Source organism: Pongo abelii, chromosome X, assembly GCF_028885655.2.
Source record: "Pongo abelii isolate AG06213 chromosome X, NHGRI_mPonAbe1-v2.0_pri, whole genome shotgun sequence".
NCBI classification, from domain to species: domain Eukaryota; kingdom Metazoa; phylum Chordata; class Mammalia; order Primates; family Hominidae; genus Pongo; species Pongo abelii.
In genome coordinates, this window is record NC_072008.2 from 79,459,452 (window position 1) to 79,484,700 (window position 25,249).

At 44.9% G+C, this 25,249-nt stretch overlaps 1 protein-coding gene across 1 annotated transcript in view; it reads left to right on the forward strand.

Moving 5' to 3' along the window:
• SLC16A2 (solute carrier family 16 member 2) overlaps nt 1-23,960 on the forward strand; it is a 110,353-nt gene extending 86,393 nt beyond the window's left edge. Inside the window, exons 2-6 of the mRNA XM_002831815.6 lie at nt 11,050-11,194; nt 14,419-14,869; nt 15,810-15,953; nt 19,228-19,456; nt 21,375-23,960. Of these exons, the coding sequence (XP_002831861.3) occupies nt 11,050-11,194; nt 14,419-14,869; nt 15,810-15,953; nt 19,228-19,456; nt 21,375-21,595 (1,190 nt within the window). The 3' untranslated portion in view covers nt 21,596-23,960. The remainder of the gene's footprint in view (nt 1-11,049; nt 11,195-14,418; nt 14,870-15,809; nt 15,954-19,227; nt 19,457-21,374) is intronic.
• The last annotated feature ends 1,289 nt before the right edge of the window (nt 23,961-25,249 follow it).

Here is a 25,249-nt window from a genome sequence, read left to right on the forward strand (position 1 = left end):
CGTGGCAGTACACTTAATTCTTTGACATACTGATTTTCTTTCCTTTGGATAAATATATAGCAGTGGGATTGCTGGGTCATATGGTAGTTCTATTTTTAGTTTTTTAAGAAATCACCACACTGTTTTCCATAATGGCTGTACTAATTTACATTCCTACCAAGCATGTAATTTTATAGTAAGTCTTGAAATGAGATAATATAAGTATTCTAACTTTATTCCTTGTCAAAATTATTTTCTCAAGTCTATGTTCTTTTCCTTTACACTTAAATTTGAGAATCAACTTGCAAAATTCTACCAAAAAAACCTCGCTGGGATGTTAATTAGGGTTGCATTGTATCTACAGAACAATTGTAGAGAATTGACATCTGACCCATGAACAATATATATCCCTCCATTTATTTGTCTTCTTTAATTTCTCTTAGCAACTTTTTGTAATTTTCAATATAGAGGTCTGACATGTTTTAAATCAAATTTATCCATAAGTATTACAAATTTTTGATGACATTGCAAATGGTATTTTTATTTCAATGTTTAATTATCCATTGCTGGTATATATAAATACAATTTGTTTTTGTATATTGACTTTGTATATTCTGAGATCTTGCTTAGCTTATTTATTAGTTCTAGTAGATTTTTTTGTAGAGTCCTTTGATTTTTCTAGGTTAATTGTAATGTTGTCTGTAAATAAAGACAGTTTTACTTCTTCATTTCCAACCTGTGTGTCTTCTATTTCTTTTTGCTGTCTTGTTTGTTCGTTTTTAACTTTTATTTTAGGTTTGGGGGTACATGGGAAAATATGTTACATAGGTAAACATGTGTCACGGGGGGTTGTTGTACATATTATTTTATCACCCAGGTATTAAGCCCAGTACCCAGTAAATATCTTTTCTGCTACTCTCCCTCTTCCCTCTTCCCACCCTCCCACGTCTTCTTACTGTCTTATTGCATTAGCTACAACCTCCAATGGAATGTTAAATAGAATTAGTGAGAGCAGACACCTTTTTCCTATCCTTTTTGTTTGTTTGTTTGTTTGAGACAGGGTCTCACTCTGTTGCCCAGGCTAGTGCAGTGGTGTGATCACACTCACTGTAGCCTCCACCTCCCCAGGCTCAGGTGATCCTCCTGACTCAGCCTCTTGAGTAGCTGGAACTCCAGGTGCGTGCCACCACGCCTAGCTAATTTTTGTATTTTTTGTAGAGAGTGGGTCTCACTATGTTGCCCAGGCTGGTCTTGAACTCCTAGACTCAAGTGATCCACCCACCTCGGCCTCCCAAATTGCTGGGATTAGAGGTGTGAGCCACTGCACCTGGCACCCTATTCCTAACCGTAGTGTGGAACCATTCAGTCTTTCACAAGATGATGCTAGCTATAGGCTTTTCATGGTTGCCCTCTATCAGGTTGTGAAAATTCCCTTGTATTTCTGGTTTGCTGAGAGTTTTTTTAAAATTTTGAGTGGATACTGGATTTCGTCAAATGCTTTTTCTGCATTGGTTGAGATGATTATATATACATTTTTAATTTTAAGTCTGGTATAACTGCATATTGCATTGATCGATTTTTGAGCGTTTTTTCCTCTTTTTTTGAGACGGAGTCTCACTCTGTTGCCCAGGCTGGAGTGCAGCGGCGCAATCTTGGCTCACTGCAACCTCCACCTCCTGGGTTCAAGCGAATCTCCTTCCTCAGCCTCCCAAGTAGCTGGGACTACAGGCACGTGCCACCATGCCCAGCTAATTTTTTTGTATTTTTTTAGTAGAGACAGAATTTCACCATGTTGGCCAGGCTGGCTTGAACTCCTGACCTCAAGTGATCCACCCACCTCGACCTCTCAAAGTGCTGGGATTACAGGCGTGGGCCACCGCTCCCAGCCTATCCTTTTTAGATATTGTGGGATTCAATTTGCTAAAATGTTAAGAGTTTGAAACTGTGTTCAGGATGGATCTTCATCTGTCATTTTCTTTTCTTGTGATATTTTTTATCTGGTTTTGGTGTTAGGGTAATACTGGCCTTATAGAATGAGTTGAGACGTGTTTCCTCCAATTTTTTGGAAGAGTTTGTGTAGAATTGGTATTATCTCTTCCTTAAATGTTTGGAATTCACAATTGAAGCCATCTTGGTCAGCCCCTCTATGATTCATATGGGGCTTGCATTCTAATAAGACCATCTTGCAGTTCTAATAAGACCCTGTCTTCAATCTTTTTGTGTTAGATATGTGTGTCTCTTCTCTGTCTCCTTATTTCTTGTCTGTCTTTGTCTTTGGCCTGTTTCCCATACCTTCTATTAGGTGAATGTCTGACAATCTGAGTCTGTAGGTGCTGGGCCAGCCTTCTCAGAGAAAGATGAGGAAACTGTTTCAAGCCATAGTTTCTCCCAATACTGGTGAGTTTTAGTAAAAAAAAAAAAAAAAAAAAAAAACCTGTAATCTGCCTTAGCTACTAAAGTAGGTAACTGACCATTGTCCAAAAGCAGTGGGTTTCAAATCAGTGGCCATAGGCCATAAGTAGAGCCCAGTTACCCTTGAAGGACTGGAACAAGAGTTAAAATGTCTCATTTTCAGACTTGGCATGGGCACTCTTAAGTGTAGTTCTCTCTGTCTGACTCTGTCTCAGTTTGACTCTCTGTAAAATTAGTAACTGAACCCCTAAATCTTCTAACTCCAAAAGTGAAAGTAAATAAACAATAGCTGCAGAGGGAAGGAGGCCAAATAACCTAATATGGAGGTAATAAGACAACTTATATTTTCAGTGAATATTTGGCTTTAAAACCTTTGAAACTTGGGCTGGGCATAGTGGCTCATACCTGTAATCCCAGAGCTTTGGGAGGCTAAGGAGGGAGGACGACTTGACACCAGGAGTTTGAGACCAGCCTAGGCAACATAGCAAGATACCATCGCTTCAAAAACTTAAAAAAAAAAAAAAAGCCGGGTGTGGTGGTGCATTGGTGCGTGCCTGTAGTACCAGCTACTCAGGAGACTGAGGTGGGATGATAGGTTGAGCATGGGAGCTTGAGGCTGCAGTGAGCCATGATTGTGCCACTGCACTCCAGCCTGGGTGACAGAGCAAGACCCTGTCTCTAAAAAGAAAACAAAGTTTTGAAATTCAAATTAGGTAGCCCAAGAAAATTGACATGTCTTGAGACAAAATGTGGAAAGATAAAAATGAGATTTGTGTGGTTTTTTTAAAAATTTTATTTATTTTTATTTTTTTTGAGACGGAGTCTTGCTCTGTGGCCCAGGCTGGAGTGCAGTGGCCCGATCTCGGCTCACTGCAAGCTCCACCTCCCGGGTTCATGACATTCTCCTGCCTCAGCCTCCCGAGTAGCTGGGACTACAGGCACCTGCCACCGCGCCTGGCTAATTTTTTGTATTTTTAGCAGGAGACGGGGTTTCACCGTGTTAGCCAGGATGGTCTCGATCTCCTGACCTCGTGATCCGCCCGCCTCGGCCTCCCAAAGTGCTGGGATTACAGGCGTGAGCCACCGCACCCGGCCGCGATTTGTTTAGATATGGAATGCTTGGAAAGTAATGTTTTCTAGTATTGCTGTGCCACCCCCAGAAAAACACCATCACATTATAATGAAGAAAAAAGTCAGATACTGGGAGAACCCAATGCCAGGACAAATATGAAAGTACTTTTGGGCTTTTAAAATAAAGACTTGCTAGAAATATGAAGTAGAATTCTAGACACAATGGATGGATGGTGAGTAGCTACCAAAGTAAATGGGCTTAGAGTGTCTGAGTGCTGGAAGAAAGAGCTTTTCAACACAGTGTTTGTCAGAAAATGGAAAAAGGTTTGAAAGAAGCTTCTCTGAGCAAGAGTGTTTCATCTATTCACTGGACAGACAGTTATGTAGCACTTAACTCTGGGCCCTGCCTAAGGCCAGGGAAATAATTAATAAATGACACTCAGCTGGAGGTCACTCTTCTGGTGCGCTGCAGAGATAAGGGCTCCTGTTATCTCAGTCCCCAAAGAAGAACAGAGTCTTGCATTTCTTCCCTCTGGAGTTCCCCAGCTGACCCCTGAAGTGCCTTCACCTACATCCTCCTTTTAAATATGTTTCACCAATTCTTTCAGTCATCTGACTAATGCGTGCCCACCACCTGGCTGGATGTGCCGGCATAAGTCATCACAGTCCTGAGCTGCCTGCTACCTGCCACACACTGTCCCCATGCCAAACCAATACCATTCCAACTATCCCATTTATCCAAACTAGATGTAGACACATCACCATGTTCTGGGAACTCTGAAGAGGTGTGGTGATGGGGCAGAAGCAAGTGAATATTTCTGGCAACACAGAATCCAATTCATGGTGCCATTCTCTCCACTTAGCACTGAGTATAGCAGTTGGATAGCTTAGCCTTAGAACCTGTCCTCTTAATCCTATTTGCTATTCTCTCACTGTACTGTGCATCTTGTCAGGAAGTAGGGGCTCTTGAATAGAGCCATCTCTGCCCCTGTGTCACCCACCTTATCTCTCTTCCTATCTACCCTTGACCTAGCTTTGACCCTTATTTGACTTTGCACCATCATTCCCTCATTTGAGCTTTTGTTAGTTCCCCACAATAACAGGAATTTATGAAAGCTTATAATGTATTTGGAGAGTTTGGCTCTTGGAGTACCCCCTCTCTCTCTTTCAACTCAGAGGGGGATAGCTCAGAGAGGTTGGCTTTCAGCAGCCAAGGAGTGAGGAATCTGGTCTCACACTTGAATTATTTTCTGAGCAGTCTCCTGTACTTCAAAGACATTAGCCTGAGTGCCTGGGTAAGGAGCCAAGGCACTAATTGAGTATTTGAGTAAAAAGACTTTGAGGATGAGGAAGCTTGAGAGCCAACAGATCCAGGATGGTGCTGGAAAAGCCAGAGTTCTGGCCTTGTGGTGCCCAGGTCCAACAGAAATCTAGTTAGATATGGGTGCTTTGAGGAGGAAAGTAAGGGTGCCTGCTGAATACAGACATATGTTCACTTAGGTACAGGCCTTTTGGGGCCTATGGTATCACTCCATGATACCATAGGAGAGGGGTAGGCCTTGTTACCGCTGAGAGGAGAAGGTTAAGGTTGAAAATAACTCTGGGAACCACTGAGGAAAAGTGTGAATGGTATAATAATTATACCATTGAATTATATGAATTATAATAGTTCATCCTCAAAATCCAAGGATCTGTTGAACACAAAATTTATTAGTCAGGAATCAGATACTTGCTCAGCACTTATGCACTGTGGATTGAAAATAATGCTTTCTCCCTGATGGAATGTTATAAGCTTCCACCTCTGATTTTTCCAAGTCTGTTTAGAAAGATAGGTCTGTACATTGCCTGTTGAAATCCACCCAACTCTCCCACATATCTCAGCTGCTTCACTGAAATCTCTTTGTCTTCCCCATATAAGAGCAGGGGTAATTATGGGGAATGAAAGAAACTCCTAGCTTTGAGTCCAAGAATTGTTAGAATTCTAGAAAACCTCTACCTACTCTTTGCATTTTCCAAAATGGGAAACTGAATGTAAGAAAGGTAAAGGATAACCAGTAACACCCAATAACACCTATCTATTATCAATATGGTTATAATTGTCACCATAATTGTTATCATGACTATTAGTTCTTCTTTTTTAATATAGTCATTGCTTGATTATTTTTCTCTTACTAAAATTTTTGGATAACCTATCCCACTAACAGTTCCTTAAGTCACTTCTCTTATATAATGCTATTTTTCTTCAGTCACAATCTAACTATTAGATTACCTTTCTCTCCCTTTATAGAAAATTTTCTCTCACTTGGAGTTTCTGACTTCTCTGAAAATCTTTAAATAGAAAATTTTATTCTGGCCTTGAACCATGAGGTTCATAAATTTTATTGCCCTACTTAAAAAAACAATGTGTTCCCTACTCCACTGTGAGATCCTTGAAGTCAAATACCATATGTCACTCATTTAACATCTTGAATGCCTATGGGATAGACATGTGTCTGGGCCAGAGAGAATGTTAAATAACTGTTGAATAAATTAATATAACATATGAATTACTTCATTTTTAAAAATATACATTTAGTATTAAAAACTATATTAAGGCACTTTTCTCTATACTTCCAATGCAATACAGCTAAAAATGCTGGACATTATCTTTAAAACAAATGTAACAAGATTGAAAATTGGAGAGAAGAAGGCAGATGGGCTAGGAAACTTGGGATCTAAGAAAAAACGTAACAGAAAACCTGAGTTTTCTTTTTGCTTCACATATCTTAGACCTGGAGCTGAAGAAGCCAGCAACCAAGAAATGCCAATGGAAGCAGACAAAAAAAAAGCTTGATTTGTCTAGCCAAAAGACAGGAAAAGGGGCAGCCTAGCAAAACAAAAAAGTTTAAACAATAACCCCTCTACTCCAGCCTAACACCATGGGAAAAAATGCACCCCACTTGACCTTTGCCAACAAAGGTCTACTGGCGAGCCAAGACTTCTACACTCACCCAGCTGTAACAAGGTGCTCAACCTCCCCGCCTCCCATGCTGAGGTGGTGTCAGAGAAAACTTAGTAGGGAGCCAGGAATTTCTTCCCCTCTCAGCAGTAACAAGGCCTACCCCTCCCCCATGGTGTCAGTAGAGACCACATAGGGAGCCTGGACTTTCACCCTTGCCCGGGTATAACCTCCAACCACTTCTCCCACTCCTGGCAAGGTGTCAAGGTGGTGTCAGTGAAAGCCAAGTAGGAAACTGGGAATTTCACCATCACTCACTGAGGTAAGACCACATGGGACACAGTAACAAGGAACCCCTACTCCTCCCAACCAGGAAGATATCAAAAGAAGCCTAGTAGGGATCTTGAATACCCACCCCTGCTCAGCAATAACAAGGTACCCTTCCTTCTTAGAGTGTCAATAGAAGCTAAGCAGGGAACCTGGACTTCCATCCCCATCTGGTAGTAATGAAGTGGTCCCTCAATGGCACAGTATCAGAAGAGGCCTTCTAAAACACAAGATTTAAATAAGATCCAGAGTCTCATATCTAAAATTTCCAGAATACAATAGAAAATCACGAATCACATCAAGGACCAGGGAAATCTTGACTTCAACAAGAAAAGACTATCAACTGACACTAACATGAAGATAACACAGAAATTGAATTATTTGGCAAGGATTTTAAAGCAGCCATTAAAAAATGCTTTAACAAATCATTACAATCATATTTGGAACAAATGAAAAAAATACTAAGTCTCAGCAGATAAATAGAAGATATAAAGATGAAATAAATGGAAAATTTTGGAGCTGAAAAATATATAACCCAAATAAAATAAGCCCACTGGATGGGCCCCACAGCAGATGAGAGAAGACAGAAGAAGGAATCACTGAACTTGAAGGCAGAACCATAATAATTATCCAGTCTGGACCACAGAGAGAAAATAGATTGAAAAAAATGGAAAGAGCCTCAGATGCCTGTGAGGTTATAACAAAATATTTAACATTTCTGTCATCAGAGGAGTCCCAGAAGAGGAAAAAGGCGGGGCTGAAAAGATACTTGAAGCAATAATTGCTGAAAACTTCCCAACTCTGGTAGAAACATAAGTCTGTAGATTTAAGAAACTGTGCAAATCCCAAAGAGAATAAACTCAAAGAACTCTATGCCAAGACACATCATAGTCAAACTTTCAAAAACTAAACACACAGACATGCACGTGCCTGCACACACACACACACACACACACACATCTTGAAAACAGTAAGAGAGAAATGACACCTTAACTCTAGGGGAAAAACAATTAAAATGACAGAAGATTTCTCATCAGAAACCATGGAGGGCAAAGTGCTGAAATAAAAGCTCTCTTAGCTCAGAATTGTATATCCAGTGAAAGTATCCTTCAGGAATGAATGAGGAAATCAATACATTCTCAAACGAAGGAAAACTAAGAGAATTTGTCCCCAACAGACCTACCCTAAAAGAATAGCTAAAGGAAATTATTTAACCGGAAAAGAAACAATAGAAGAAGGAATCTTGGAACATCAGAAAGAAAGAACAGTGGAAAAAGTAAAATTATACATAAATATAACAGATATTATAATATAATTGATTTAGATTTCTTCTCCTTTTGTGTTTTCTTTTTTTTCTTTTTTTTTTTTTTTTTTGGAGAGAGGCTCTCACTGTGTCACCCAGGCTGGAGTGCAGTGGCACAATTATGGCTCACTGCAGCAGCCTCAACCTCCTGGGCTCAGGTGATCCTCCCACCTCAGCCTCCTGAGTAGCTGGGACTATGGGTGTGCACCACCATGCCCAGCTGATTTTTTGTAGAGATGGAGTTTTGCCATGTTACTCACGCTGGTCTCAAACTCCTAGACTCAAGTGATCTGCCCACCTTGGCCTCCCAAAGTGCTGAGATTACAGGCATGAGCCATAGTGCCTGGTCCCTTTTGTGTTTTGTAAATTAGGTTTAACAGTTGAAGAAAAATTATAATAATGCCTAATGTGGTTATTAATAGATGTAGAGGAAATATTTAAGACAATTTTATTATAAATGAGGGAGGGTGAGGAGATATAAGGGAGGTTAGGTTTCTATACTCCTCTCAAACTAGTAACATGTCGACACCAATGATGTATACATATGATGTGATACCATTATATAGATATAATGTGATTTCTTTGAGTACATTTTTCAGTGGCCACTAAATGTTTAAACATTTAGAAGTTTTATAGTTTTAAGTTTTACATTGTCTATGATCCATTTTGCATTGATTTTTAAACATGATGTGATTATTGATATTTACAAAGTTCTCTTATACATATAATTATATCTGATTATTTTTTCTTTAGACGGAGTCTCACTCTGTCACCCAGCCTGGAGCGCAGTGGTGAGATCTCGGCTCACTGCAAGCTCCGCCTCTTGGGTTCAAGCGATTCTCCTGCCTCAGCCTCCCGAGTAGCTGGAACTACAGGCGCCCGCCACCACACCCAGCTAATTTTTTGTATTTTGAGTAGAGACGGGGTTTCACTGTGGTAGCCAGGATGGTCTCCATCTCTTGACCTCGTGATCTGCCTGCCCTGGCCTCCCAAAGTGCTGGGATTACAGGCGTGAGCCACCACGCCTGGCCCTGATCATCAGCGGATCACAAGGTCAGGAGACTGAGACCATCCTGGCTAACACAGTGAAACCCCGTCTCTACGAAAAACACACAAAAAAAATTAGCCGGGCCTGGTGGCAGGCGCCTGTAGTCCCAGCTACTCAGGAGGCTGAGGCAGGAGAATGGCGTGAACCCAAGAGGCGGAGCTTGCAGTGAGCCAAGATCAGGCCACTGCATTCCAGCCTGGGCGACAAAGCAAGACTGTGTCTCAAAAAAAAAAAAAAAAAAAAAAAAAAAAAAGAAAGAAAGAAAAAGAAAAAGAAATGTTTGAGGCAGGCACAAGCAGAAATTTTAATCTCCATTTCACAGATGAGAAAACTGAGGATGTCCAACAATGATAGACTGGATTAAGAAAATGTGGCACATATACACCATGGAATACTATGCAGCCATAAAAAATGATGAGTTCACGTCCTTTGTAGGGACATGGATGAAATTGGAAATCATCATTCTCAGTAAACTATCGCAAGAACAAAAAACCAAACACCGCATATTCTCACTCATAGGTGGGAATTGAACAATGAGAACACATGGACACAGGAAGGGGAACATCACACTCTGGGGACTGTTGTGGGGTGGGGGGAGGGGGGAGGGATAGCATTGGGAGATATACCTAATGCTAGATGACGAGTTGGTGGGTGCAGCGCACCAGCATGGCACATGTATACATATGTAACTTACCTGCACATTGCGCACATGTACCCTAAAACCTAAAGTATAATAATAATAATAATAATAATAATAAAAGAAAAAAAAAAAAAAAAAGAAAACTGAGGATTAGAGAAATGCTGTGTGACTTCTCAAGATCTCACAGCTGATAGGAGATGAAATGGCAAGGTAAGAGGTGAAACTGTGATAAAAAGTTAAGGTCTCCTGCTGTCCCAGGCTAGTACTTTTGAAGCCAGGCAGAGAGGGCTCAGGGTAGGGCTCCAACAAAGTAAAGATTCCCAGTGGGGAGCTGAGCAACCTATTTGGCACTGAGGTAAGAGACACAGCCAGTTGACTAGCCCCAGACTGAGCTCCTTTGGCCCATTGGGGCTCCACAATTGGAGAGAGCCAGAAGTTGGCCCAGAAGTGCCTAGCTCATGTGTCACTCAATTAATGCTCTTTGATGATGATGATGAAGAGTTGGAAGTGTTCAAAGGAGAGTTCTGAAATTAATTTCAGAGTTAGAAATTAAAGCTAAGAGGAAAAGTTACGGGAACTAAGATTATTTGGCGGAGAAAAGAGAGACTCGAGATGAAACTTGATAACAGCCTTCAGACGAAATAAAAAAAAAAAAAAAGCTTGAACTTTCCTTCTGAGGGCTGAGCAAAGGGAAACAGACTGGAAGAATCTAAGTAAAAGGGCAAGTTCCTTCCTCCTTAGTGAGGATTGTTATAGACACTTAAAAGCCTTTAGAAACAGGATAATATCTTCTTGAGTTTGAAGTCAGGAATTTGCCAAACATGGGTTCTGATGACGGATTTCAGCATGAGGGTTACATGACTCTTGCACAGTGTCCTTAGAAATCTTTAGGTGGCCCATGAACCTGCCTTGTATCCTAGTACAATTCCAGGAGGCTTTTGTCTGTCGCCTTCTCTGCTCCTTAGTCTTATCATCTTCACAGGGTTGTTCTAATGCTGGAGACAAGCCTGACCTTAGCTCCTGAAAGCTCAACCCCAATGTTTTTTGCCCCTGAAGCCAGTGGCTTAGAACCTAAGGCTGTAGATCTGGCTTAGCATCCCTGGAAAGGCCTGAAATATTGACTAGTCCAAATCTTACCCCAGTGATAGAATCCCCTGTTTTATATCTAGTCTCTTCTTGCAAAACTCTCTGATCATCAGGGACTAGTAAGCTGGCAATGCAGACCAATGCAATGCTCCCTGTGAAAGGCCAGAGAAGAAGAGCTGAGATACCAGCAGTACCACCAGGCACTACACTAAGCTAAAGTGTCTTTGCGCTTGTTTTCTCTGCAGCATGGGTAGGAGCCCTCGCGATGGGTATGATCTTCTTCTGTTCTCCCATTGTGAGTATATTCACTGACCGTTTGGGCTGCCGAATCACAGCAACCGCGGGGGCTGCCGTTGCTTTCATTGGCCTCCATACCAGCTCCTTCACCAGGTAAGGCTAAGAGTTGGTGGTTATTTCCCCAAGGCTGAGGGTTGGTTTTTTTCTGGGCTTTAGCTAGGGTTACTTTTCTCACTGCAGAATCCCCTGTGGCCATGGCCCTGTAGGGCCCTCAAAGATCCTCCACCCTGGATTCAGAATCCAGTGAACTCATCTAGGTAGGGTCCCCAGGACACATTGGTAGGGAATATCCCCAGAGAGGACCCAAGAGTTCCAAAGTGGTAGGAGTACTCTAAGCCTGGTAGTTCATAGAGCTGGGCCCAAGTCCGGTTTTGGCCACTGAATGGCAATGGAACAATTGATGAGTACCATTGCTGTTTCTATGCCTCAATTTCTATATCTGTAACATGAGGGGATTTGACCATATGGTCTTTTTACATCTCTTTCAACTCTGCTATTCGATTCCCCTTCAGTGTGCCACACATCTCACAACCTCACTTTCCATCCCAAGATTGAGCTTCTCGAGTGAGCCCATGTGAACACCTAGCACATCCCAAAGGAATCTTATGCTGAAAAAGAGGTCAACTGAGCCCAAGGATGTTTAGCATTTCTGACTCTTTTTCCAGATAGCTCAGGCTGCTGACATATGGATGATTTGGGACAGATAATGATTTACAGCATGGGCATCAGAAGGATGATTAGCAATATCCCTTACTGAGATACAAACCCAGAACCCAGCTACCCAGCTAGGTCTGGGCTAAACTGAAACCCTAGTCCCACTGGTTCCACTGGCAGAACTTGGCAGCGTCAGGTGAGAAGCAAGCTCTAGGTTCATTTTCTGCTTTCTTTTCTGCCAGCCCTGCAGAAGAATGTGTGTAGGGTAAGGGAGAATAAATACCCTATACCACAGCCTGAGGAATATGGAATTCCTAAAGAACTCTGTTGACTTTCTGCCAAAGACACTTTGGAAGTTATGGTACCTCCTACTTCCAATCTGCTTGGGCCGATGTAGGGGAATGCCAGCCTGGAAACACGGAAATGAGAAATGGCCGTGGTGACACGTCTGGGATGAGGTCAGAGCTAATTTGTCAGAGACTTGCTTTCTGAGCTTAGTTGCCCAGAAAAGCGTCATGGCTCTCTAGGCCTAAGGTTCCACTCACAGTAGAGAATGATAATTGTGTTTTGCCTTAACTGGGCCCTGTGAGGTAAGCCAGCTTTCTTTATGACTTGAGCATTTCCAGCTGCCCAGCCTACCCTATAGCAGAGCTTGGATTTGGCCTGCAGTCATTTCTTGGCTTCGTCCCGTCCAACTGGGACAGAGAAGGGAAAAACCGTGTCCTGCCTGGAAACTACTCAGCACTCCCAGGGCAGCAGCTCCAAACCTTTTCAGAACCCCTCTGGTGGTCAGCCTCATTCGCCCCCAGCAAGCTGGTGCCTGGCTCCTTGTGGGGAGGAGCTAGGCTTCAAAAGCAGCTCCAGTCTCAGCACTATACAGCAAAGGTCTGTTTTTTAAGACCGAGCAGAGCAAAGTGTAAACGAATTAGCAACATATGGATCCCATTTCCCTTCCAATCCACATGGGCTCAATTACAGGAGGGGAAGGAGCTCAGATGTGGTGTTTTCTTCTGGCACACTTCTGTATGCACACTGGAGTAGGCATTCTGTTCTCTAGCCCCTAACCTTATTCTCTAGCCGCTTTGTTCTTTCTGTAAGAGGATCTTCAGAGCCAAGAAACTTTCTGGATGGCTTCACATCCAGTGGAAAAATGGTTCTGCTCATGGCTAGAGCTCCAAATCATCCTTCCTGATGTCTCAATCAGGGCCCTGAGTTCCTCTGAATGACATGGAATGGGGCAGGATGCAGGCAGGGCTGGTGGGGCTTTGGAAAACCCAAACAATGGGCCTCTAGTCCTGGGGCCCAGCTAGAAGTAGATCCACCACACAGCACCCTAAACCAAATCCTATGTTTTTCCCCCACTGGCCCCTTCCCTGAAGGTCTAACACAAGGCCCCTTGGATAAGGCCCCCAAGCCAGGCCAATCCCATAGGGTACCTAGAATCTAATGGGCACAGGCCCAAAGGAACCTGACAGAAGAGGAGCAGTTGGCTTAGCTATGTGTTCCAAGCAGAGACAACCCTTTCAAAACCAAATCCTTGCTCACGTCCAATGAATACCAGCAGATGGAAAGCAATAGTGATGACAGCTATCTTAGAATCACGCACCACATCTTCTCTGCAGCTTAGGCCCAGTAATTTAGTATGAGGACTGGGTCTATCTCCAGAGAAGAACTGCCTGGCCAAGAAGAGTATTAGGTAATTTAGTGGCCAGATAAGAACTATTGCAAAATATATTGAGGCATCAAAAAGAAAACAAAATTCTTTACTAGGTTGTGCCAATATTATCTGGGGGCATATGGCTGGCCAAACTGACCTTCCTATTGCCTTTCCCCTTCTGACCCTTTATGTTACAGAGGCTTATGGCCACAGCAGGGCCTATGAGTTTTAAGCCAGGACCTGTCTTACTTGGCCAGGCCCACAAATTCTTTGAGGCTCCACTTCTTGTCAAGGAGCCAGGCTACTCTAGGGAACAAATCTATACCATATCCAGAAACAAAAGCAGGACTCTAAAAGTTAAAGAGACTCCTTACCTAATGATCCCTACTGAGATCATCCAGGGCCTAGTGTAAAGGGACTTGGGATATGTGGACCTTGGGCAGGGTTGGGGAGGGCATATGTCTCAGAAGATCATCAGCCATTCTCTGAAATATTAATGGCCTTAGCATGGAGAAAGACACTGAAGAGTCCCATGGAAGGTTTCAATCTTCCAGGATTTTGACTTCTTGCAGACCTTTGTTGCTACCTGGGATAAAAGCTTTGGCCACCACCAGTAGTAAGGTGAGACTATTCTCTCTAAGACAATGACTCCCTGTAGCCCCTCATCCAGCTTTTACATGGGCTAGTTCTGGCTTTCCTCTGAACAGTCCTCTTTGATGGGGTGCTATGAGTCATGCTAGAGTCACACAGACCTGGATTCAAGTCCAAGTTTTGCTGATTCCCAGTTATGTTACCTTGGGCTAATCATTTTACCTCGCTGAGCCTCTGCTTCCCCATCTGCAACACAGGGATCAGAAGGCCCTCTTCTTTGTCTGTTCTGAGGGTCAGTGGCAAGTGGGGCTGTGGGTTAAGGGTGGAGGAATGGAAGTCTCAGGAAGCTGACAGGGGAGGGCAGGTAGATTGCTGGTCAGGCTGCTGAGGACAGCTCTTGGTGTTTCTCCCACAGCTCCCTAAGCCTGCGCTACTTCACCTACGGGATTCTCTTTGGTTGTGGCTGTTCCTTCGCCTTTCAGCCATCCCTCGTCATCCTGGGCCACTACTTTCAACGCCGCCTGGGTCTGGCCAATGGTGTGGTGTCTGCTGGGAGTAGCATTTTCTCCATGTCCTTCCCCTTCCTCATCAGAATGCTGGGGGATAAGATCAAGCTGGCCCAAACCTTCCAGGTGCTGAGTACCTTCATGTTTGTTCTTATGCTGCTTTCACTCACCTACCGGCCCCTCCTGCCCAGCTCCCAGGACACCCCAAGCAAGAGAGGTGTCCGCACCCTGCACCAGCGCTTTCTGGCTCAGCTCAGGAAGTACTTCAACATGCGAGTGTTCCGCCAACGCACTTACCGCATCTGGGCCTTCGGGATTGCTGCTGCTGCCCTTGGCTACTTTGTTCCCTACGTACACCTGGTGAGGAATACCAGGGTGGGCCCACCCCAGCTGGCCCCAAGAAGCTACCCTCAACCTGCCTAGATTCCAGAGGGTGGGGGTGGGAGACATTGAAAGGGCAGAGCTGGGACCTTTGGGAAAAGAAACAAAATATTTGTTGGAGAGATCCAGAGAGGGGAAAAGAGAGAGGTCGAGGGAAGACCTTAGTGGAAAATGGGGGCAATTCCACAGGGGGAAGCCCATGGACCATGGCTTCTCCCACAGTAAAAATTTAGATAGATTTTGAAGAGATACACATTGCCAGGATGCAGGAGACTGGCCCCGGTGACCCAAGACAGGATTCTGTGGAATACTGGTCTTTGTGGTCAAATGATTTTGTTTAGGAAGTAACATATGCTGGATCTCTCTAGCTTTATAATGTGTAGTAATCTCTTAAAGGGACTAAAAAAATTTGTAGGAAAGAAACCCATTCAGCTTTGTTTAACTCACCATCCACCAAACTTATACAACTACAGAACTGTTGGTTGTAGTCCAGCTGTTATCCTCCACAGGCTTCATGTTTCCTAAAACACACTTTGGAAGAGTTGCCTGGAAGTTGGTGGATTCTTCTCCCCTGGTGATTTGATGTTGCCCTAGGCTGTCAGTTTGGGGTAAGGGAATGGGGAGATTGTAGAGAAACCCTTGGATTTTCTCAATCATTTAGGCTATTTTCTGTCCTGCTGGGGCTTAGAAGGGGCATGGAGGTACCCACCCTCCTTAGCTGTTGCTCAGCAGTCCAGAATCCAGAGAGCCAAGGGATAAGCAGCTAGAGAGCTTGTCATGGAGGTAGGGCTACAGGAGAGGGGGTTTCTGTCCTGCTCCAGGAAAGTAAGCAGTAGAGGATTCTGGATATGCCTACAGTTAACCAGTCGGCTCCTCTTTCTCCTCCTGTTTCTGGGGAACCTTGTGCTATGCTTTTTAGATGAAGTATGTGGAAGAGGAGTTCTCAGAAATCAAGGAGACCTGGGTGCTCTTGGTGTGTATTGGGGCTACCTCAGGCCTTGGGCGTCTTGTGTCAGGCCACATCAGTGACTCCATCCCTGGACTTAAGAAGATCTACTTGCAGGTGAGTGTGACCACTTGTCCACTGTGGGGAGAAACAGCCTGCCACAAATGCAAGGTTATCCACAGCCTTTGGGTTAGAATGGTAGCTTGTTGTGTAGCATGGGAAAGTCAATCAAATTCTCTGAGCCTCCATTTCACCTGCTTTTAAACAAAGAAAATCATCCTTGTTCTGCCTTTTACCAAGATTGAGTGAGGATTCTGTGAGAGCAGTGTATATGGAACCTATTAGAACACGTGTAAAGGAAGATTTTATTAATAATGGCTCTCCATGCTCCAAGGCTATTTTCTGTGTAAACTAGGCTCTGGTCTGGTCTGAATACAGGCCACTGTTCAGGCTGTCAGTCTTTATCTACCTGGGAGCAGTATTGTCTTTCTTATCTGACTTATGATCCTGCAGGTGGCTTTATGAAGAGGTACCCAAGTGCAGAACCCTGTGAAGGGGCAAAGATAGCCCCCAAAATCAAGTAGTCACAAATAATCCATCAGGAAGGTGATTGAGTTCTGACTCATTTATCTCCTGGGAAAGCCCTAAAAGCACTTGCAAGGGGACCTGGCTACACTTACAGTGGTGATTTCTCTGTCTCTTATAGCCCCAAGTGGTCTCCTAAGTACCCTCAAATATCTTGGATGGAAATATGATTAACTTTTCCGTAACTTTTTTGGTGTTAGATTGCAAGAGTTGGTGAATCCGCTTTGTCAGAGGCAGGGTTGCTTTTAAGGTCCATCCAATCCAACCTCATTACAGTGCTGGAGAAACAGAAGGAAAGGTTCACACAGACAGTAGTAGCAGAGCTGAACTCCTATGCAACACACTTCTCATATTCTACCTTGCCCTAAGTGATGGCAGAGCCAAGTCTCAGAGATGATAAGTGACTTGACCAAGGTCAAACCAAGAGATAATCTTGTGATTGAGATAAACCAATTGAGATTTTGAATGCCTGTGCAAATATCAGCAAGTGCTTTATCTGGGTGGCTATTTGCATAGGAGTATGTGTGGCTTTCCCAGCCTCACCCACATGACACCCCTGTGAGTCTTCCCTGCCAGTATTAGCAGCTCCAAGATGCCAAAGGGTTCTGGAAATCAGGATAATCTGGCATTGGGCCAGGGCTTTATCTTGAGAAGAGGCAGCAGCCCCTGCCTAGTCGTATAACTCATGTGATTCTTATTACAGTCCCTAGGAGAAAGGTAGAGCCTGAGCAGCTTTTGCTTTCTGTTATACAGTGGGAGTCCAAGGGACAGGGAGCCATTAGCCAGTTAGAGGCCAAGATAGGCTTAGGACCCAGTGCCTCTGCTGACCACCCACCCACTGCTCCTGCCCCTTTTCCTTACTCTTGCTTCACCGAGTTTTACCACTTAGAATAATGTAAAATAATCTTAGAACTTTATAGCTGAAACATATCTTCATCAACTAGTAGTTCAACTTCCTCATTTTACAAATCGAGTGTCTTGGGCCAAGAGCACAAGACAATGGATGAACTTCTTTCTCTTGAGTTTGTTAAGATACTCCATCACAGGAATTTGCCCCCCTTTCTCCCTGCATGTAATGCAGGAGTACAGGCCTGGGGGAGGAAAGGAGTGTACACACCTTCAGGTTCTGAAGAGCTATCCATTAGACTCTGTGGCTCCTACTGTTGGTAAAGACAAGCACATGTCTCTGGCATCAAGCCCCTGGACAGTCTGCTGGAAAGGAAATAGCGACAGGCTGCAGGACAGCCTCACTTTGTGCCCAATTCTTGAGGCCTGTTTCTCACGTCCAAGAGGGATTTTCAATTTCTGAATCTTGGCAAAGCCTCATGGAGGATGTTTAACAGACAGCTAGATACAATAGGTAATACTTAGACCTGATTAAAATCAGTTAATAGGGTCCTTTGTGTTATATAATGGTATTAACTTTTAATTTCCATAATGGGCTTTGTTGATAGGTGTGGCTGGTTTTATCTTATAGTTGTGTGTGAATCTCTCAGAGGAGAAGCTCAGGTACCGGGGTTCTTATTCCTAGCTTCTGCCTAGCTACCTCAAAACTGCCTGGGCAAAGTTCAAAGTCTCCCAACAAAAAGATGTCCTCAGATGGCATTATCCTCTCCAAAAATCAACTGATCAACCTAAAAAACTCACTGCCAGCAACAACATAGAAAATCTTTAAGGCACCAAATAGCCTTGACCCCTACTCCTTCCGTGTGTTCTTGGCTAAGTTGGCTTGCTTGTGTGAACTATTGGAAAATCCTTGGGCCTATTAAGGCCTTGATAAAGAGATCAGATCTTAGCCCTGACCCTGGGATGACCTGGCTCTGACCTGGCTCTACTGGCTGCAGGGGGTTGGCAGCAGCGGGATGGGGGCAGGGTTCCTTTCTCTGCCTGAAGCCCAGGTCTTCAGTCTAGCTGGCCAACACAGGTTGCAAATGAAGACCAGCTGTGTTTGCAGCGGCCCTTTTCTCTGTGGAGAAGGAAAAAAAAAAACGACCTCTGGAAAGGCAGTTTCTTCATTTTGGAGTCATTTTGCTTAGCCCAAAGAAAGCCCAGTGGCTAGTCAGTGTTCCTGGGTTGGCTTCATTCTCCCTAGACATACACCTTCCCAGTGGCTTGGTTCCCCTGAAAGGCTCCTCTGTTGTCTTCTCAGGGTGTCCAGCCAAGCCCAGAGGCCCCCAGAGCCATGTGTCTGAGATGTCTGAGATAGGCAGTGCAGTCCATGTCCTAAAGCATAGGAACCTGGGTGAACGTCCCAATGGTTTCCTTTATGCCAAGGTATTTTATAAAATCAGCCCCCACAAAAATGGGCACTGGCTCCTTCCCCATTTCAAGAAGCTGTGCCTTCCACTTACAACCCCATCTGATCATCATGCAAGCCATCCTCATGTCCTCCCTTCCCTCTTTCCATATTTTACTTGGATCTGAGAATACCAGTGTGGCCTGATCCCAGACCCTGATCCCTGGGGAAGCCAAATACAGGCTCAGAAAGCAGAAACAACAATTCCTTTTATCTTAGGGTCTAGTGCAAAGACAAACTTCTTGAGGCCAGAGGCCAAGTATCCCCCAACTTTCTTTTTTTAATCCCAACAGAATCAGTTAAGTAGGGGCTTTCTTGGACTTTGAATCCCTCAGTGCAAGACTTTGAAAGGGCCTAACCATTCAGTTCAACTGCTCTCTCTGTTGACACCTTCCCCCTCCCACCTCCCCATTTTATAGATGGTAGAAATGAAGACTTGAGAAAGGAGATGTGATGCTATGTGGTCTTGGCTGGCCAGCACAACCTGACCTCAGGCCCTTGTTTCTCCAGGTCCTTTCCTTCCTGCTCCTGGGCCTGATGTCCATGATGATTCCCCTGTGCCGGGACTTCGGGGGCCTTATCGTCGTCTGTCTTTTCCTGGGCCTTTGCGATGGCTTCTTCATCACCATCATGGCCCCCATTGCATTTGAGCTGGTGGGCCCAATGCAGGCCTCACAGGCCATTGGCTACCTCCTGGGCATGATGGCCCTGCCAATGATTGCTGGGCCCCCCATTGCAGGTGAGGCTGATCTTCCAGGGAGGGCATGAATCAGGGAGTCCTGTTTTCCCTGGGTACTGGCTCTCCTGAGCACCTCTCCTTGAGGCCCCTTTTCCTCTTATCGTCTATTTAAGCAGCTTTGTCAGAGTGCATGAAACCCCTTATCACTACTGGTGGAAGAGATTAAACACAGTACACATGCATGGATCCATTCTGCGGGATGGATTTTCCATGGCGGTATATCTATTTCAATAGGATTTTATTTCAGACAGCATGGATCCTTCCAGGGGGGTGGAGAGAAAAATGAGTTTGGCCTTCCGACAATTCCACTGATCTAGTATCCTCTCACTCTCTCTACAGGCATGTGATTATTTGCAAGGTAGTTGGGTAGGAAGAGAAGGAGAAAGCAGGCTCTGGTTTTATTAAAACCTAGGGACATCCTCCTCCTCCTCTGCTGGCTTCTGAACTGAGCCTGTAGAAGATATTTGATTAAAGTAACACCCCAGAATTAAGCCAGTGAGGCTCACCTTCAGCAGGAAAAGTGTTGACTTGCCATCTTTCAGCACTCCTGGTTTTCTCCCTCCAGTTTCCCAGAAGGGCACTGTTGGTATCCCAGGGAACAAGGAACAGAAAACCAATGACAAGAGAACTCCATTTCTTTTCTTTTCTTTCTTTTTTTTTTTTTTTTGGAGACAGAGTCTTGCTCTGTCGCCAGGCTGGAGTGCAGGAGTGCAGTGGTGCAATCTTGGCTATCTCGGCTCATTGCAACCTCTGCCTCCCGGGTTCAAACGATTCTTCTGCCTCAGTCTCCCGAGTAGCTGGGAGTACAGGTGCGTGCCACCACACCCAGCTAATTTTTTGTATTTTTAGTAGAGATGGGGTTTCACTGTGTTAGTCAGGATAGTCTCGATCTCCTGACTTTGTGATCCACCCGCCTTAGCCTCCCAAAGTGCTGGGATTACAGGCGTGAGCCACCGCACCCAGCAACTCCATTTCTTTTCTGTAGGATTTATTGCAAACATTGATTCATGCATTAGCTTCTCCTAGGCTGGTCAAATGGGTTAATTCAACAAATATTCTTCGAACACAAATTATGTGCAAGGTGATATGAGGGCACTGTGTGACAGTGGCAAAAGCTTTCACTCAGGCTTCTGGGCAACAGCCACACTACCCATTGGGGGAAGGGGGCCTCTACTCACCCCCGATCCAAACAGTGCCCCAGAATCCACATTTCTTTCCAATTTGCTTAACTCCTGACTAAGCAAAAGGCCAAGGGCCTTTTTGCCTTTCCTGAATACTGTTTCTGGGCTCTGAGGTACTATGAGGTACCACACATTAGCTTCTGGAAGTGAGTAGGGAAGGTCTTGCATCCCATGTCAAACATATCCTTGGTTTGGCAGCTTGGAGAAACCCAGAGGGGACAACCATACATGTAACTGAAAGGAGCACGTATAGCCTCTTGCTAGGACAAATGGAACTTCAGAGAAGGGTCACTTCAGAGAAAAGGAAAATAAAAACTCATCTGAAATGTACCACAGGAACCATTTGTGGGGGTGGGGGGTGGGGGTAGGAGGCTGGGAAATATCACTGTGGACCAAGACAACACTTGTCCATCTTCTGTGGAGTTCTTTTAAACTAGGTTTCCTCCTAACTCCGTAACTAGGTGTGACTAGATCTTAGATTGATGAAAGTCATAAATGGAGAAACTTTAAGAGAAGCTTCATTAGCTTCTTTCATAATGAGCATTCGCTCAAGGGCCTGCAGCTCCAATGCCTTAGGGAGGAGTCACCTGCCCTTGAAGTTGAGGGAGCTCCTGAGTTAAGGCAATACACGCCAAGATTATCTGGATAGGCACTGTGATGGCCCCTAGAAGGGGCTGAGAGTACCTTTGGACAGTAGGGCAAAGCTGAGCTTGACTTGTCTCTCTTGACTGTTTCAGGCCTACTCCGCAACTGTTTTGGGGACTACCATGTGGCCTTCTACTTTGCCGGTGTGCCCCCCATCATTGGGGCTGTAATCCTCTTCTTCGTCCCTCTGATGCATCAAAGGATGTTCAAGAAAGAGCAGAGAGATTCCAGCAAGGATAAGATGTTGGCCCCTGACCCAGACCCCAATGGGGAGCTACTGCCGGGCTCCCCCAACCCTGAGGAACCAATCTAATGCCTTTCTTGCCATTGTGTGCCCTTTCCCAGCTCTTCCCCTTCATCCCACCCTGCTCAGCATTTACATTTTTGCCACCAGCACACTTGTTCCCAGACCTGCGCACACAGCATTTCAGCTACCTGACAATCTCCTTGGAGTCAAAGCTCCAGGTGTTCCAAACTCATTAACTAAATTCTCCCCAGAATGCCTTTAAATTTTCCAGGGCCTTTCTCCTCCCAGGATCTGGGAAAGCTTGGGATCACCCCCTGGCCTTTGGAACCTCTCCATATACTTTCTAAGCCCTGGGGGAGGAGGAGGATGAGACCTCCTGGCCCCAGCTTGTTAGTCACCCACTATAATCAACTGCCAAAGGTGCTACCGTGTCCCCAGGAGCCTAATAGGGTAGGCCCAAGCCTCTGTTTGCTGAGGAGGTCATTGCCATCCATATTTGGGAGCCACTGGGTGGAGGGGCAGGGAGGCAAAATGAGACAAGTAGCCTTGGTTAGCCTTAGAGTTGCTGGTGGCTGTGGCTTCCCAAGAACTGGGTACAGGCAGTGCCCTTATCGTATGGTTGGTTAACAGTCTGCTCCCCTCTTCCCTTCCTTCTTTTTTTTCCTCTACTGACTGCTCTCCATACTCTTTCCCCTCTATTTCTTTGTATGACTTTCGTAGACACATGGGTGCTTGGAGAAAGGAGGGACCCGGAACTTGGGCCAATCAGCCTCACCTTGGCCCAGTCCACTCCTAACACTGGCATCAGTCCCACTCATCTCAGGCTGAGCCACATCTCACTTTTTGGCTCAAGCTATATAATCCTAGACTGGAAGAGTAGAATATCATATAGGGAAGAAACCTTAAACACCACAGTGTTCCATGTTCCAGTCACTGATTTTTACAAATTTTACAGTCCAAGGCATTAACCTCAAGGCCCTCCCAGCACCCCATTCTTGTATACACATGGCAAAATGTGAAGAAACTCCTTTCATCTCAGCAGGCAGAGGAGGACTCATGACACGAGCTGCCATGGTGGGAAGAGGGGCAGTAGTTATTGATATGGTGGACCAGCCCCATCTCTCAGTTTTCATGGCAGGTCTATATTTCTACCTGGGCCAGGCCAGGAAAGAGACTATTTAAGAAAAAAAATCAATTCCCAGCCTGGATCCCAAAAAGGTACAGGCAGCAGTTGCACATAGGGTTGGACAATTTCTCTTGGGAAGGGGAAGCCATCCTAGCCTTTACCACCCAATGTGTCTCCCATGCTGGGCATCCTAGGCCACTTTGCTTAGAGGACATTAAAGGTGCCATGAAAGGTAGACTCTGAACCACTTTGATCCCTCTGAAGTAGGTGACTGATGCTTCCTCATGCCCAGGCTCTGGCAACAATCTTACTGAAGAACATTCCCAGTGCCCCTGGCTAGGGGCAGAGGGCACTGCCAGGCTGTGTTCAGTTAGCACAGCTCACCTCATTAGGAGCTCAGCCTCTCTCCTCACTCTGCCTCTTTGTGTCTCTTTTTCCCCTCTCTGAGCCTTTGTCTATTGTGTTCCTGTCACCCACCCTTTCATCATCTTTTTGCCAGGCATTCCTGGCTGTCACTTGGAGCCAACAGTAACTTGCCACCCTAAGGCAGGGTCGTCCCAGGGCCAGGAGGATGAGGTTGTCCTGAGGGCTCCAAAGAAGACAATAGTTCCCACTCATGATTTTCCGTTACAAACAGGCAGCTGGGGCATGGTTGGCCTCCGATGATTTCATTCAAGGCCAAAGTCCTGAGCCCCCTCCGCTGGTCCCAGTCCAGCTCTTATCAACTCCCCAAAGGAAAACCCACTGGTTCTTAGCTCTGTGGGTAGGAAGGGGCCCTAGAAAGGGCCTAGTTACTACCCTGTCTGTTCTAACAGTAGTGGAACAGGAGAATCTGGGCCCTAGGAGCCCTGTAACTCCCAGGAGAGACCACTGAAAATACTGGAGCAACAATGCCCCTGCTTCCATTCCTCCCCACCTCACTCTCACCAAGTCACCAGAGGGTGGTTCTGTAGGACCTCTTTTGTTGCTTAAGATGCAGATAGCTCTTAAGAATCAGGCAGTCTCTCACTTCTCTCCAGATGAAGGGAAGACATTCATAGGTCCCAAATCTGCCCATTCAGATGTCACATAACATGGTGGGGTATCAATTTACTTCTTCCACACATGTGGTTGTGCACATGTGAGCTTGTGTGCTTTTGGAGAGAATGTTGATTGGCAAAAGCAGCACAGTATTAATATTTAGAGTAGGATGCAGCCTCTTATGCACCACAGTTAAATCTAGAACGAACAAAATTTCAGAGCTCAAGACATGGGACATTTAAATCCTCAAGGAGTTTGGAACAAAATAAACAGATCTAAAAATTTGGTTTGGGTATGTATGTTGCCTACAAGGAGGAAATAGTCTTAACCTGATTAATGCGCACATGTACCATAGAGCCTAAAGTATAATAATAATAATAAAAATAAAAAAAATAAAAAAAGAAAGTTTGACTTCAGAGCTGAAGTCTCATTTCAAATCAAATTTCTGCCAGGTTCTATGCTCTCTGTGAGAGCAGACATTAGAAAAAGAGCTATATAGGGGTTTGGAGTTGGTCGACTATTTGAGATTGGATTTTTAAACAAGATCTGAAGTGGAAAAGTGGTAACTTCACAAAATGAGAATGTGGTTACTTGCTGAGTTGGAATGGAGGCCCCACCAAGGCCACAGCCTTGCTACAAATGTGCCATATTGAAAACTGGCATTAACAATAATCCAATTCAGCTCTCCTTCCCTCTCCCTTATGTTATTTATGGGGAACCTAAAGGGACTTATATGGCTGGCTGACACAGCCTGGCAGTGACAGAGCCTGGAATTAAGGATGATGCGGGAGACAGACCTATAAGAATGACAAAGCTGAGAGTAACCTTAGAGTCTCCCTTGTCCATACTCTGCATTGAATTTAAGTGGAGAGACTGAAGCCTAGAGGTAGGAAGAGACTGCAGTAGGTTCACACAGTTCATCAGTGACAGAGCAAGATGAGACTTGAACTCATGTCATTGACTTCCAGTACAGTTTACACCCCTGGTTTTACAGATGAAGAAACTGGCCCTAGGAGGGATAAATGACTTGCCCACTTCATTCAACAACTGTGTACCAAACCCATTTCCATAAGTGTGTCAGCAGGACCAGCTCTGAGCAAAAATGAAAGTTTAGCAAAGTTTAACTTTTAGCATACCCCATGTCTTCATGATTACTCTCACCCGCAACTGACACATACTTTTGGTATTCTGTCTCCCAGTCACTCCAGACCTTCATGCAATCTTGGCTTGGAGACCTGGTTTCACCTACTGTCCCTCCACCCCCAGCAACTCAAGAGGTACAAAAAAAATCCATCTCCAAATGGCCACATACTGGGCAGGGCAAGGGCAAAGAGAAGTGACTGGTTTCCGGTTGGAAGAAGGTGGTTTACCACCCAGCTCTTGGCTATTGTTTCTCCTCAGACTCAGTGTAGACACCCTCAGGCTGGCTTCCTCATCTCCTCCCACTGAGGCTAATTACTCTGTCCCATTGCAGGGCCCCAGGTTCTCCCATCTAAGGTCTGCCCCGTTCCCCTAGCCCCTTCCCCAGCAGCCCCAAGGGCCCAGTCTGTGTTTGATCACTCAGGATTATTAGA